At 56.7% G+C, this 15,879-nt stretch overlaps 1 protein-coding gene across 2 annotated transcripts in view; it reads right to left on the reverse strand.

Annotated features, from left to right (window-relative positions):
- Nucleotides 1–11,743: 11,743 nt before the first annotated feature.
- The window catches only part of AK8 (adenylate kinase 8), a 118,317-nt gene continuing 114,181 nt past the window's right edge, over nt 11,744–15,879 (reverse strand). For both annotated transcript variants that reach the window (XM_040632112.1, XM_040632111.1), the window contains 2 exons: nt 13,206–13,286; nt 11,744–12,078 (listed from right to left, as the gene is read on the reverse strand). In XM_040632112.1, the coding sequence (XP_040488046.1) occupies nt 11,841–12,078; nt 13,206–13,286 (319 nt within the window). In that variant the 3' untranslated portion in view covers nt 11,744–11,840. The remainder of the gene's footprint in view (nt 12,079–13,205; nt 13,287–15,879) is intronic.

Here is a 15,879-nt window from a genome sequence, read left to right on the forward strand (position 1 = left end):
GGAGCTCGTTTCCAAGGCGCTGATAAAAAGCGGACTTGAAGCCAGGCCGGGTCTGGTAGACGCGATGCGGCCTCACATCCGCGTATGTCCTTAGTTCTAGAACAGGGCTGCTTCTGAAAACTTGCTGGGGAAGCCAATCAGTGTAATGGGGGAGTGGCTGCAAAAACATCCTGCAAAGAAGTTAGTCCTTTTGGTGTAGGGCTCCCCCAACCTGACTAGGTGATTCAGCTTCTTTTATCTTGCATTGTTTGAGTTATAATTATACTCTTGCGGGGGGGGGGTCTTAATAGTCCTCGTCAGTGAGCTTATTCAGAGCATTATATGAATTTCCGACCTGGGGGTGCCATTCATCCCAGGCTGGGCAGGAGCTGAAAGACAAGAAGGACGATGCTCTCCTGCCCGCACAGAGGCGTAGGCCGTCCACGCTGTCCGTGGGCTGGGGAGACCGAAACCGCAGAGCTCTGAATCTTGTTCACTTCTCAGTCAGAATTCGCTCACCCCACCGTCGTGAACTCCTGTCGCTTCCCTAGAAAGATCCTGTCAGGCGGTCGGACTGGACCGGACGAGAGGTGGTGACGGCTTTGAGGCACTTCTCACGTGATCCGTTTTACATTTGCCAAACAGGCTGGTGGGGGTTAGGGTGTTTTGTTTTTGGTACGAATGCAAAATTAAAAGCAAAAATGGATTATTAGGTCTTTTTCAAGACTTCGACTCAGATTTGTACTTTATGAAAGGAACGTGAACATCAGACCTGTTTATACAGAAATAAGACTGTACAGAAAACTGTTGTGTATGGTGATATTTTATGGTTACCCAATGCCTGTGCTAATCTCTGTGCTCAGCTTTGAATTATATGTATGTTTACATAGGACATTTTTTTAAATAAAAAGAACGGGCGTCTAAAACTTACGCTTATAGAAAGGAGTTAGTTTCTTAATTCTTACCATCTGATTAGATGGTGTGTTTTAGACTTTGGTGTTTAAATAAAACTTTTAAGAATAAGAACACCTTTGGCTTGGAATACCCCGCCTCCGGAAAACGGGCTGCTTCTCTGCGCTGCGCCCCTGCCCGCGGTGTGCATCACTAGACTGTAAGCTCCTCGTGGGCAGGGACCGTTGGCTTCATCTCGGTGGCTCCCGCGGCACCTAATGCCAAGTGCCTTGCGGAGAGCAGGTGCTCCCGACCATAGAATCCGTAACTTCCCGCCCCCTTTAAGGTGGAGCACGAGCCCTTCCTCCAGCGTTTGAACAGCCGCCAAGACTAAGGACCCGAGGAGGGCCAGGTTCCTTCTTGGGTTCGTCCGGGTCATCCCGGGTTGAACCGGACCATGCCACCTCCGTAGTGCTATTTAGCCTTCTTTTCCTGAAGATCCTGCACCAGTGCCCTGAGCTTTTATTTAATTCTAGGGCAAAGGTTGCTGGAAACCGTTTGAAGTGGAGAAGATCCTAGAAAAAAATGAAATGGAGAATTTGGAGGGGGTGCGTGTGTCCGTACACGGCCTGTGGGGCAATCTTCCTTGGGTTACCACTAAAGAAAAAGGTAACAGGTGCTCGGTTTCTTTAGCAGCTAGCTGGTTGGCCAGTTTTCCAGTTAATGGAAGATCACGGTCTGTCGCTTTTGCCCGTTTTGGATGCGCCCGGTGGCGCTGTGGTTCTAGTGTTCAGAGTCCGGCCAGGTCGCGCCAGGCAGCACCGTGTTCTGCCGACGTGGGGTCACCGCGAATGTGGCGTGTTTGTGCGCAGAGTCACTAGTATCCTCTTGGCCACCTTTTTTTTTTTTTTTTTCAAAATAAACAAGTAACAGAATTAGTTGTATATTGTTTGCATATCTCACCAGGGGCGCGTGGTTGGTAGCAAAGTTCAGAAACCGCCTTGGGCCCGACGCCAGCGGCGCAAAGGTCAGTCCAGGCCGGGCGGAGCGGCGGAGGCGGAGGGAGCTGCCGGCCGTGGGAAACAGCCGGCGGTGACTCGGTCGGAGTCAGTGCATCCCTGTGCCTTGGGCTCGTTCCAGAACGAGGTATGAGGAACGCAGGGGGAGGTGATCGGGAGAGCAGCAGCAGGACGTGAAGCTATGTTCTCAGCAGGGAAGGAGCATGTGTTGAGTTCCTCAATGAAGTGCGGATCCGGCCTTTCCGCAGGGGTGCAGTGCGGAGCGCCGCCGGGGAAGCGGGACCCAGAGCAGGATGAGAAACCGAATACCCCCCTCGGAGTAACAGCACGACTGCTCGAAGTCACAGGCAAAGACAAAACTTGTAAGCAAAGAAAAATAAATTCCCTTGCAAGGAGCGGGAGTAAGACCCCAAGGAGGACTTCCGACGGCGACGGGCGCAGTGGGAAGGCTGCTGGCGCGGGAAGGAAGGAGCCGCCGCGCTAGAAGGCGGAACACCGCCAAACGCCCCTCAAGAGTGAAAGTGACGATTTCGGGCGAGAGCGGGAAATAACCGTCACCCGCAGACCAGCACCAGGGGAGATTCTAAAGGGCAGGTGGGTGGGCAGAGGGCAGGTCTGAGGAGCGGGGAGCACCGCAGGGCGAGCGGGCAGCAGCTGCGGACAGCACACAGGACACGCCTCGGGGGCTCGGCGCTCTGTTCCCTAAACCCCCGCATGGCCTAGGAACAGGAAAAGCGAATCCACGAGACTCCAAAGTCTTCTCCAGGGTCGCCACTTGAAGAATAAAAGGGTCTATCATTAAGCTAATAAAGGGGGGAAATTAGAGCATAATTTTAAATAACCCAAAACTCAAGAAAGGAGAACAAATTAACATAGACTAGGCTGGGAAAATGAAAAGCAGGTAAGGTAATGGATTCACACCCAAACCCAGCACCAATTACATTAAATATAAATGAACAAGCAATCCCAATAAAGCAAGGATTGTCCGACCGCTAACAAACGTGCTGCTTTTAAGTGATCAACATAAAAAACCTAAAAATTTATAAATATATAAAATCCAGGGGCGCCTGGGTGGCGCAGTCGTTAAGCGTCTGCCTTCGGCTCAGGGCGTGATCCCGGCGTTATGGGATCGAGCCCCACATCAGGCTCCTCCGCTATGACCTGCTTCTTCCTCTCCCACTCCCCCTGCTTGTGTTCCCTCTCTCGCTGGCTGTCTCTATCTCTGTCAAATAAATAAATAAAATCTTTAAAAATAAATAAATAAATATATATATATATAAAATCCAGAAAATTTGAAAGAATGGAAAAGGAAGCTGATGTCCATTCGCGTCCCCAGGCTTCATGCCACACGGGCACGGATTTCTATCAACCCGACAAAGGTACTGTGTTTTAAACCCTCACTTGCCTTCGCCCTGGCAGCCGTGACAAAATACCATGGGTGTTCGGGGGGCTTACAAACACCCGAGCTTTATTCCTCACCGTTCTGGGGGCTGGGAAGGGCAAGGGCAGGGTGCCAACAAGACAGGTTCCCGGGCCCGTGGGTGAACAGCCGCAGGCCTTTACCGCAAGGGCCCCACCTTCGTGACCATCTAATCTTATCACCTCTCATCACATTGCTGGTGATGAATTTTCTCTGCTTTTCTTTGCCTGATAAATGTACTTTATTCTCTTTAAAAAAAAAAAAAAGTGGTTTATATGCAGTTCTTTCTCCAGTCTCATCTTTGGAGAATATTTTCACAGGATATAGTGAGGGGGAACAATTCTATTTCTCCCGCACCCCCCAGCACATTAAAATTCTAGTTCCACTGTTCTCTGGCCTCTATTGTTTGAAGTTATTTCCTCCCTACATGTAATGTCTTTTTTTCTCTCTGCTTCTAAGATTTGTATTCCTACTCCTGTCCCACTTGTCGGCAGCTCCAGGAACCCAGCGGAGGGCCGGCAGTGTAGCTTCCTGCCTCGGGCTCCATCGGCATCTGTGGCCCTGAGGCCACTCTCCAGCTGCACCCAGAGGTGGGGGGGAGCTCCGCCCCCAGGGGGCTCGGGGCTCAGTCTCATGGCCGTGGCGTTTGTGGCTGCTCAGGCCTCCCTGGCATGAGCCAGCTTCTCAGACGGGTAACCAGCTATTCACCCCCCCATGTCCAGGTCGCCCCTTCCCCGCCTCACCTTTCCCCCTCCTCTGTGCTTCCTCAGAGTGCCCCCCAGACAACCTGCCCGCAGGGGAGCCCTTGCTCACAGCCTGTCCTCCGGGGAAGGAAACCGGAGCGAGCGGGCCAGAGGCGGCCCTACAGAGCCGGCCGTTGAGGGGATTCCGGAGAGACACAGAGGTCAGGGGTGGCACGGTGCCGGCGGTCTCCTAGCCTCCAGTCAGGCTCCTGAGACGAACTCAGGTGTGGGACGGGGACTAGAAAACGCCGGATGCCCAGATGCCCGGATCCCAGTGGCCCGCAGTCCCGTTCGTGCCCTGGCCAAAGGAAAGGATCTCCGATGGCCCGGAGGCCACGCTCGGGTCACCTACAGCCTCCCAAGATGGCATAGCCCCTCGTCTGGGCCCCCTCCCCCCTCAGCCCCTCCAGGCCAATACTAGGGTGAGTTTCAGCCTGGTCCACGTGGGGAGGGACAGTCCCTGCCACGGAAGGACAGCACCACCTCACCACGGGGCCTGGGACTGGCGCTGACAGAAACCAGGGGGTTGGGCCGAGAGGGAGAACAGTAGCCATGACACGGGGAGCCTATGTTGTGGAAGTGCCCTGGGGGCCTCGGGCGGGGACACCTGGATGGGTCCTGCGTAAGGATGACGACCGACTGAAGCCCGCAGACACGGCAGCCTCAGCGCTCAGCGCGGAACCACCTCCCCGGGAGGGCAGAGTCGCTGGCGCGCTGGGACGGGTTCTGCGAGGCCGGAGCCCACCAGCGACCAGCTCCCCAGGAGACCCCAGAGGACACTCCTCGGGCTCAAGACCACGGCGGGGCCCTGGGGCCAGTGACTGTCCCCTAGGCCAGGAGGGACTGTCGGAGTTGCTGCCAAGGAATTGGACTTGCTGGCATCAGAGAGGGTGGGATTCGGGCAGAGCGGAGGCCCGGCCGGCGGGTCGAAACCTCGGGAACTCTGCTTACCACACCCAGCAGGTGACAGCCTTGTCACACGGGCTCCGTGGCCATGGCTCATGGACCAGGAGGTTCTTACGGGTGAGGCAGCTGTTCAATGAGGGTAGGGTCTGATACGAACCAAAAATGCCAAGCCGCTCTGTGGTCCTTTCCCCAATCCCGGAGCCCACCTTCAGGATGGATCTCCTGAGCGGCAGCTCTCTGCCCCCTGCAGCTGGGCCAAGCTTCTAGAAGGCCCTGAATCTGCTGCCTCCAGCCAAGAGGTGAGACTCACCGGAAGCCACACGGAACTCTGGTGGATCGCAAGCGTGACCGTCACCCTAACGACGTCCAGGCGGTGGCAGTGGTGGAGGCCCGAGTCAGGGGTGACGCTCCAGGGACTCCAGCTCTGCTTCCCCGACTCTGCTCCTCTGAGCTCCGCCCTCTGCACGTGGCCGGAAGTGGGGCCCAGGCCTGGCTGCGCGCACGGGGGCAGGAACTCGGGGCGCCAGCTGAGCCCATCAGCTCCTGCTGCCTCGTGCTGCCACCCCGCTCACGGGCTGCCACCGCACTTCTCCAGGTGACCCGGACCGGCCTCCACGGCGATGGCACCTTCCCCACCCTCCGCAGCCCTGCCGAGCTTCCTCCGCTCCACGTTCTCTGTTCTCCCAACAACAGGCTGAGCGGTCTCCATGTGTTGAGCTGATTCTTCACGTTTCCTTCTGCAAAACACCTGATTGCGTCGTTCTCATGTTTGTCTCGTCAGTCACGAGTGTGTTGCTACTTAAGCCGATTTCAAGTGTATTCCATGTTAAACATGAACATGTAACATCCCGCAGAGGCCACAGACCGTTAAGTGTGCGGCTACGATTTGAGTGTGACCACTACGCACCGTGACAGACAACACGGGCCTCACCCCAGGCGGCCCCTTGGCGTCCGGCCTCAGCCAGGGAACCCCCACGGGTGACTTCACTGTTTCTGATTTCTATTGACAATGGAGGGATCGAGAGGGTACAATGCTAAGCAGGATAAGTCAGTCAGAGAAGGACAATCACCCCATGATCTCGTAGGTGGAATTGAAGAAACTGAACAAATAGGCAAAGGGAAAAGAGGGAGAGACAAACCAAGAAACAGACTGTTACCACAGAGAAGGCCCTGCTGGTGACCAGAGGGGCGGCAAGAGGGGGAAGGGAAGCAGGTGATGGGGACTCCGGAGCGCACCTGTCGTGACGAGCGCGGGCGAGGTATGCAAGTGTCGAATCGCTCTGTTGTGCACCTGAAACCGATAGAACACCGGGTGCTGCTACCTGGGATTGAAACTAACACAAACCAATCGACGGAGACTTGTGTTGTTTCCAATTTGGGACCACGAACCTCCCTGCAGGAGACTTTTTGTGCTGTTCTCCTGGGGACAAGGGTACAGGAACCGCGGGTCTGAGGGTGGGCACATGGAGCAGGGAGTGGGGGGTAACAGCCTCACACGTCTCCAGACCGGCTTTCCCTCCCACTGTCCAGTTACCCAGTACCTTCAAGAGAGTTCCCTCCACGCTTTGCGGGAGGTGGGCTTGCGGGCAGAGCGGGTCTCGCTGTGATTACTGAAGAGTGTGAGCTTGTTCCCATGTTGATTGGCCGTTCCTGTTTTCTGCTAACTACCTGCTCCTGTCTGTTCGCACTTCTCTACTTGGCTGCTCGGGGTTTGGTGATCTGTAGGAGCCCCTTACCTATTCTGGGCCCCCAGCCCCGCTGTATTGAACACATTGCAAATCTTTCCTGCCCCTCTCTCTCCTGCCTGTGGGGACTCCGCGCTGTCTCTCCCGGTCTCCCACGCAGAGACCTTTTCTCCCGCAGCGGCTCCAGGCCACCAGCTCAGCAGACACATCCGGGGCAGCGCTGGCCTCGCCTGTCTCGGGATCGGTACTTTCTCGTCGCCTTCGGTCTCTATATTTCCAGTTTTTCTTGCCACCTCGGTTATAATTTTAGAAGGGTTCCCCCGCCCCCATATTTCGTTCAGGGTATTGCCACTAGGGCTTTACGAGGGGTCATCGGGACATGTCATCTGCCACCTTGCCAGAGACCGGAGTCTCCAGCTTCGTTTGCATGTTTGTGTTCTGTGACGATCTCCTAGAAAAGCAATGCAGCGATCCTCAAGGGTCGGGCCCACAGACACCGATCAGCAAAGGGATGTCTGCTGGAAAGACGGGTTTCCAGGCCTTCCGCACACCTGCAGGATCAGGCCGTCAGGGGTGGAGCCCCGGACTGTTCACTTTAGCCCGCATTCCAGACGGTGGCCAACTGCCCTGCACAGGGCGCCCCTCCCAGGGACACGCAGCTTCTTAAGTGAGAGAGTGAAGGGGGCTCCTCCTCACGCCACACGGCACAGTTAACTCACGACGGCCCACTGGCCCAAACGTAAGAGCCCAGACTACAGAACTCTCAGGGGAAAAGAAGAGAGTAAAGTCTTTGTGACTTTGGATCCAGCAAAATCTTCCCAGATGTGACACCAGAACTGTGAGTGACAAAAAACCAAACAGAACCTGTCAACGTGAATTTTTGTGTGACACACAGTAGCCCATCCAGACGGGGGCAGACAACGCAGGAGCAGGAGCAATAGTTCCACGTCCTACATCTGATAAAGGACTTAGATCGAGAACATTTAAGGAACTCATAATTCAATCATAAAGACAACTCAGGGGCACCCGGGGGCTCAGTCGGCTCAGCATCTGCCTTCGGCTCAGGTCACAACCCTGGGGTCCTGGGATCGAGCCCCACATCGGGCTCCCCACTCATCAGGGAGTCTGCTTCCCTCTATCTTTCTCAAATAAATAAAATCTTTAAAAAAAGCTCTGAAGACCAGCTGTACAACTCACAAATACTGTATTGTACACTGAAAAATTCGTTAAGAGGGTAGATCTCATGCTTAGTGTTGTTACTACAATTTTTAAAACACTGGTGTTCATCCCCACCTATCTAGCCATCCGCCCACCTGCCCACCCACCTGTCCATCCATCCACCCACCCAAACTTCACTCAACTTATCTCTGGTGAATGACAATCAAGAGTTTTATCGTGGCAAGGGTGGGACTGCACATCCTATGTGATATGCTTCTCTTGTGTTGTTTGGGTATTTTATAAGTAACGTTGCAGTAATAAAAATATTTATAATTATTTTTAAAATGGAAGTATGTTCCATGGTCAAATATGTCACTGTCCCCGTTCCGGTGAATCCTCATATGAGCCTCAGGTCAGCTTCCGAGTCCCCTTCACCTCCCCTGGGGGGCTGCCCCGACCTGGCTTCATTTAAAGTCTCCCCTGCCCGCTCCACCAGCTCCTGGGCACCCGTCTAGTCTAGTCCTAAGCACGTGGCTACGCCCGAGACCCGGGTCTGGCGCCCGAGGCACAAGAAGGGGAGCATGCTGGGAGGACAGGGCAGAGATGGGGCTCAGGAACCATGGGAAATGAGATGGCCTCTCTTTGCCTCTCGTCTCTCTCTCTTCATCTTTGTAAAGCGGAAGCTTCGCAGTGGCAGAGTCCATCCTTGTGTGCTGTCTCCCCAGAGCCAGGCACGCAGGAGGCGCGCGCTACTGGCCGAGTGCACGAGGCGGTCGGGGGCCTGCCTCATGCTCTGTTGCCCCGCTGTGCTGTGCACGTGCCAGGAGGGCCCCATGCTCTCCCTCCTGCAGCAGCAAGAACAGTCATCAGCTGCCCTTGGTTCTCCTCCCAAATTCCCGGGACAGAGAAGCTGGCTGCCCGGCTCAGAGTGCCCAGCAGGTGTAAACCTGGTCCACCAGTAGAAGGCCCTGTGAAGGCTGCGGGTGGGGCCGGCAGACACCCCAAAGGGGCCTCGGCACCTCTGGATCTCCATGGCCAGGGGAGTATGGAAGGGAGGGGACAGGCACAAAGGCAGACCTAAGCCGCACTGGGAGCCGAGGGGCAGGGAGAGTCCGCGGTGACAACGTTCCGATAAAAGAGACTGGAAACCACCCCAGCAGCTACTTTAATGAAGACAAGGTGCAAAGCGATTTGTTCCCTGGCAAGTTACCGTTAATCGGACTCCGTGGGTAACTTCAAGCACAGCCACTGATCTAGAAATCAGCCAGCTGTTTGCCCTCCAGCTTCGGGACTGGGCCTCTCGGGGCCGGGGAGCCCCAGACCCAGCATCGCAGGGGCTGGAACTCGATGCTCACACACCCCAGGCCGGCCACGCAGTTGGTCTGGGGGCTGGAGCCGAGGGCTGGTTAGAGGGGCCGGGCCGCGGGCAGCCTCGCAGCGAGGAGCGAGGAGCGGGGAAGCTTTGTATGCAAAGCAACACGAGGGGCGGCGGCAGGGAGGGGAGGAGGCCCTTTGCTTCGCTCACACCGTTTCCGGGGGAGCGATTTACACGAGCCCGAGCGTGTTGGGCCGACCCCGTGCTGCGCCCCAGCCTGCCGCACACCCGAGGGGCATGCCTGGGGCCCGCATGCCAGTGCATCTCAATGAAGCCCGCACTGTCCCCGCTGTCCCACAGGCTCCGGAGGAAGCCAGGATGCTGACGGGCGCGGGAGGCCGCAGAGACTGCAGAGACCAGCACAGCGATCCTGGTCCCCGTGGAGCCCCTCTGTGCGGCAAGCCCTGCGGCGACAGCACGGAAAGCAGGTGCCTACCCCAGGCTCACGTGGAGTTCAGGGACCCATAGGGCGCACTTGGGGGGCCGACCCCTCGTTGCCACCTGCCACGGGCAGCCTTGGGCAAGTCATTGAACTCCCAGCCCCAGTGTCCTCACCTACGGGTAAAACCAGCACTGACCTCTGGCGGAGTTGTGAATTAGGTGAGACAGAGCCAGGGCCTTCATCCTGCACGTACTCTGTGCCCTACCCTATTTTTGGCCTTAATCTGCATTAAGTAATCCCGCAATACTTCCTCAGCATTGCCTAGGAGGCAATGACTATTTTTCTCATCTTACAAGGATCCAGAGAGGTTAAGAAACCTGCCCGAGATCACACAGCAGCATGGGGACCCAGGCTGCTAGGTTCCGCGGCCCGGACATCTCAGAGCAGGTGGCCGGCGGCAGAAGAAGAGCTAATGGTGTGGCCGGGCCCAGACAGCCGGGCGTCCACAAAATGAGCATTAATACGTGAATACGTGAATGTTTTGTGTCTTTGGCTAAGGATTTACATCCAAATGTTATTTCATGGGAGAGTTCTGGTAAAATGAGACCACGTTCTCTGGGATGCGAAACGACAAGCAGAGGAGTAGAGTGGGGGTAAGGGAAGCAATCCTAGCTAGGCCAGGGCTGGCCACCTCCCTGCTTTACTGTCTCCTCCAGTCTGGGGGTGCCGGGTATGAGCGGGCAGTCTCCTCACGCGTGGAGTGCTTGCAGCCTGGCCGTGTGGTCTGCAACTGGGACGACGGGCAGGAGCCCACTGTCAGGGAACTTTCAGGGTAGACACCCCCTTCCCTGCGGGGGTTGGGAAGAAGGGGGGTCTGGGAGGGGAAGGCCCCTGATGGAGTTTCAGGAGGTGAGACCCAGTGCCTGAACGGGGCAAGAAGAGAGGATTGAGGGCTGAGTCACCCAGCAGAAGGGAAGCTGCGGAGGCCAGGACACCACTCTGGAGAGAGGCCAGGACACCTGTGAGGCCTGACGGGGCAGGTCTGGGCTCGCCCTGCCTGCAGGAGCAAGAGAGCAGGCCCTGGGGCTTGGCTCGACCCCCACCAGCTGCTGGCTGCTGTGGTTACTGGCTGCCATGGCCGGGACCAGGGTCAGACCGTGGCTGGAGGGGTTTGGGCCACCCCAGGCTAGAAGGGGCCTGAGGCCTGCGGCCCAGAGTACCTAAACACCCTCAGAGCCAAGAGGCTGGAACCGCAGTCTGGGGCCGGTCCCTGCCAAGGCCCCACAGGCAGAGTTCCAGAGCACCAGGTTCAGGGGTCGCGTGCATCCAGGGGACCTGAAGCAAGTCATTTACCCTCTGTGGCTTCAGGGTCCTCTTCTACGGCTGGGGAGATCACCCGGGAGGCGGGAGGAGGGGGAGCTCCCGGATCAGCCGAGGATGTCGCCATCCTATCCCCCTGCTGTCCACGCCCGTGTACTGCAAACTCTGCAGGCCCCAGAGGCGCTGTTTCCCTGGGACCTGAGAACAGGCTTCTGAGTGGTTCTAGCACATTCTTTTTTTTAGAGAGGGAGAGAGAAAAAACCTTAAGCAACGCGGGGCTCAGTCTCACATCCCTGAGATCATGACCCGAGCCGAAATCAGGAGTCGGATGCTTCAGCCACCCAGGCGCCCGGGTTCCAGCACATCTCAAGCAACAGTTAAGTGTGTTGAGAAACGCGCTCTCCCACGCGGCAGCCAGGAAGCCACCTGTACCTATTTATATGTAAGTTAGTAAAAATTGAGTGCAGTTTAAAAACCATCTCCTCGTGGCGCTGGCCACGTTCCAAGCGCTCAGTAACCCCTGCGGCCCAGGGGCTGCGGGCTGGGCGGTGCAGGGAGCGGGCATGCCCAGCACTAAGGGACGGGGCTGCTCGAGAGAGGGGGGCTTTTAAAAATTTCTTGAGCGCTTGCTGTGTGCCTGGCACTGGGCTGAGAGCTTTCCCTGCGCCCCATGAGCAGGGACTGGCATGACCCCTGCTTTGGTTGTAAGTGAGGCTCTGAGGGTCCATTCGTCATCCGAGGGCGCACGGTGCGTGGGTCCCGGCGCCCTGCACTCCGCTGCCTCCCTGGGCTTGGTCCGTCCCGTGGTCCCAGACCCCGAAACAAGGCCACCTTCTCGCCACCTCACCTTGAGGACACGCAAGACTGCACCCAGCACTCTTTATTGGCTCGGCCGAGGTTCCGGGAGGTTGGGGAGGGCACTAACTTTGCTTCCCTGCGGGATGCTCCCTGCTCGGAGCCCATCAGGGGACTTTCTTGGGCAGAGGGTTAATGATCCCACTCTCTATGTATTCAAACACTGTGTACGGGTCCTGGTCCGCGTTGACGGTGATGGCGCGCTTATAGAACTCCTCCAGCTCCACGGAATTCCGGTAGAACAGATCCATTTTGACCCTGACTTGCTCTTCAGTATCCTTTGGGTTCTGCAGGAGGCGGGCCTGGATTTCCATGGTTGCAGGGGGCTTGTACATGAGGTGGTACCTATGAGAGAGCGGGGGAAGCAGGTGACCTACGGTCTGGCCCAGAGGGCAGGGGAAGAAGGGGCCTTCCGTCCCCCTGTTGACCCAGTTGGTCACCGTCCCCACCACCACCAAACATTTACGGTACGCCGGCTGTGTGCACGTCCTCGGCCAGGCCCTGGTGTTCCACAGACGCAAAGCATGGCCCCTCCCCTGGGGGAGGATGCAGGCCAGGGACAGGTGGACAGAATAGAATATATTAAGTCCCCAATTCCTTTCTTTCTTTCTTCCCCTTCCTTTCTCCCTTTTCTTCTTCCCTGTGAAGAGTATTTATCAAGCATCTGCTATCTGTCTGAATTATCTGCTCCTGGCAATGCGAGGCAAGCAAGACAATGTTGGCTCTGTGCTCCTAGAGCTTGCAGCCGAATGGGGGAGTGGTCCATAGTAACAGCGACTGTGAGCAGAGAGGACAGGAAGGGCCACAGACGGTCACTGCGGGAGGGACCCCAGGGGCAGGGCGGCATGAAGGCCATTGCACTTGATTTGGGTCCGTGAGACCGTCCTTGGCAGCAAGGACGAGAAATCAGCCTCTAGTTTTGAAAAATCCTGGTATTTCTTTTCCCGCCCCTCCCCGCTTCACTCCTGAGTCCCCCCCCAGAAACGTGGCCCTGGGTGCGAGAGGATGGAAGCTTCTACATCGTGGGGACGTCCGACGGCGCTGCAGCCCCGACACGGGGACTGTACTTGGTGGGACTGCAGGACGAAACTCCGAGTTCGCCTTGTGACTCGGTGGCCCCAGGCGGGCCGGTTCCCACGCGGACCTTAGTGCAGCAGCTACGTCGGCAGCGTGCATCACCTCGAGAGGTGTCCGGAGGCACCCGCCCACTCCGGCCACGTCCCATGCTGGGTCAGCACTGCCGCTTTCACCTCGGACGTTCATTCCCTGGCTACTCTTCGGGCAGAGGGTCCACAGACACTGGCCAGAGAAACGGACTGGAGGGACCCCCTTTCTAGAGTCTTCTGTCAGCGTCATCCCCAGACCCATCCTGCTGTGGCATCATCAGTCAGCTGGACGGACGGGGCAGGCTCCCCAGCAGGGCCGGAGCCCCGGGGCCCTCAGAGGGCCAACCCCCGGGGCCGGGCACAAACCTTTCTCCCGTGACGGGATCGACTCTCCTCAGGGTCAGCCGCTCAATGACAGAATCGAATGGCACATTCAGGAAAAACACCCTACGGGGAGAGAACAGCGCCACGTCAGCCGGAGGGGACCCTGGGCTGGACTCTGGGCACCCGCGACCAGGGCCGCGTCTTCCCCGCCCAGGGGCGGAGCCTCAGGAGTCTTTCAGGGGCTCCGGGTACCAAGCTCTCCAAGGTCACCGGGGAGAGATGTAGGCAGAGGCCTCCCTGCCGTGGAAGCTCGGGTTAGACTCCACCTCCAGGGGTGCCTGGGGGGTTCAGTCGGTGAGGCGTCCGCCTTCGGCTCAGGTCAGGATCCCAGGGTCCTGGGATCGAGGCCCGCATCAGGCTCCCTGCCTGCTTCTCCCTCTGCCTGCCGCTCCCCCTGCTTGTGCTCTCTTTCTCGCTCGCTCACTCTCATTCTCTGGCAAATAAATAAATAAAATCTCAAAAAAAAAAAAAAAAAAAGGAATCCACCTCCACCACGGACTTGCCATGTGGCCTTGGGCCGCTCACACAGCCTCTCTCAGACTCAGTTTGCTCAGCTGCAAAATGGGCTAACGACAGTTCCCTGGTACTGACGATCTGAAGACAGGAGGCGCGGGCCAAGCCAAGTGCAGGGCCTGTGCACACTCGGCGCTCAAACGCGGCAGCTAAGGCTGAAACATCATCCTTCTTGTCACAGGACAGCCTTCCCGAGAGTTCAGGCCCCTGGCTGCCGTGCCCTCCCGCAGAGCTGGGGTTGTTCTCAGCTCCCCCACTTTCTCTTTCACAAAGGAGCCCCGGACCCAAGGGAGCAGGGCCTTCAAAAGGAAACAGCGCAGGTCAGAGCCCAGCAGGAAAGACACAGCGCCCACTGCTGACAACCCCGGTCTCTCCTAAGTCCCTACTGCAAAAGGCCAAAGCCCTGCTTTTTGGCAACGGGATCCTTTTTTCATATAAAACTGGAGGACAGGGATTCTCGATCGAGGGTGATTTTTCCTCGAGAAGACATTCGGCAATCCGTGGGACGTTTGTGGTCGTCACAAGGAGCTGGGAGCTACAGCATCTAGCGGCTGGAGGTCAGGGATAATGCGCAGCACCCTAGAATGTAGGACAGCCCCCGCGCAGAGAATTACAGCCCCGATGTCAGTGGCGCCAGGGTCGGCAGATGGGACAGAGGAGAAGGGCGGGCCCTCTGGGTGGGACGGGTGGGTGGGGGGTGAAGGGCCAAAGGTTCACGGCGCCTCTCACATGTCTAACGCAGGCCGTGCCTTCTAGTGTGAAACCATCCCAGAGTGTTTTTAAAGAATTAACTTCTGCAATATTCCACTGCTCGCTCACCTGCACTTATTCACCCTTTGATTGACCATACGTGCATTCATTGGATGCCTGCTGTGTGCCAAGCATTGCAGTAAGCTCCCGAGTTCACCGCCTGCCATGCGGAACCGACACACAGGACTCAATGGGGTCATCATCACAGACATCTGGGTTCGATGACTGATGTGTGCACCCTCCACTGGCGACAACATCAGTGACGACGACACCAGTGACAAGCACTCCCCGTGAGCCCTAAGCCTGTTCGTTTCACTTCCAAGTCAGTAAACCCAGGCAAGAAGCAGCTCTGAGTGCGCGAAGAACGCACACAAATGAGATTTCCGGCCTTCGCTCTCGGGGTGGAGTCCCCTCGGGATGGCTGTCCTGCCCCGTCCGAGTTAGAGAACAAAGGCGGCCTTCACCCCGGCCCAGAAATGCTGATTCGGCAGGCACTGGAGGGAGCCCAGGATGCCCCCGAGCCTGGGACCCGCTGGCTGGGGGAGCACCCGGGCCAGGGACTCCGGGCCAGGCACCCCTCCAGGTCCCGTGTCCCCTCGGAATTAGATGCAAATGGTTGACCACGTGTATTTGCTGGGAGGGGATGGCTCCATGGGTCTCAGATTCTCAAAAGCGGGCCATTTTTAAAAAATACGTCACTTTTGGGGCGCCTGGGTGGCACAGCGGTTAAGCGTCTGCCTTCGGCTCAGGGCGTGATCCCGGCGTTCTGGGATCGAGCCCCACATCAGGCTCCTCTGCTATGAGCCTGCTTCTTCCTCTCCCACTCCCCCTGCTTGTGTTCCCTCTCTCGCTGGCTGTCTCTATCTCTGTCGAATAAATAAATAAAATCTTTAAAAAAAAAATAAAAATACGTCACTTTTTAAAATTTTTAACGGACGCATAGTTGACACACAATGTATTTTAGTTTCATGTGCACAACGTAGTGATTCGACAATTATACATGCGTCATGAATCGACAATTAAAAATGCGTCATGAACCGAAAATTAAAAATGCGTCATGAACCGACAATTACATATGCGCCATGAACCGACAATTACATATGCGCCATGAACCGACAATTACATATGCGTCATGAACCATTCCTACGATAAGTGTAGTCACCGCCAGAAGTGATCACAATACTATTGACTGTATTCTCTATGCTACACTTCTCATCCTGGGGCTTATTTATCTCATAACTGGAGGTGTGCCCCTCTCAATCCCCTGCGCCCATTGCGCCCATCCCCCACGTCCCTCCCCTCTGGCAACCACCTGTTCGTTCTCTGTAGTCATGAGTCTGCTTCTGGATTTTGTTCGTTCATTTATTTTGTTTTCTTCTGTTTAGATGCCACA

This window comes from Ursus maritimus, unplaced genomic scaffold (assembly GCF_017311325.1).
Source record: "Ursus maritimus isolate PB19 unplaced genomic scaffold, ASM1731132v1 scaffold_17, whole genome shotgun sequence".
NCBI classification, from domain to species: domain Eukaryota; kingdom Metazoa; phylum Chordata; class Mammalia; order Carnivora; family Ursidae; genus Ursus; species Ursus maritimus.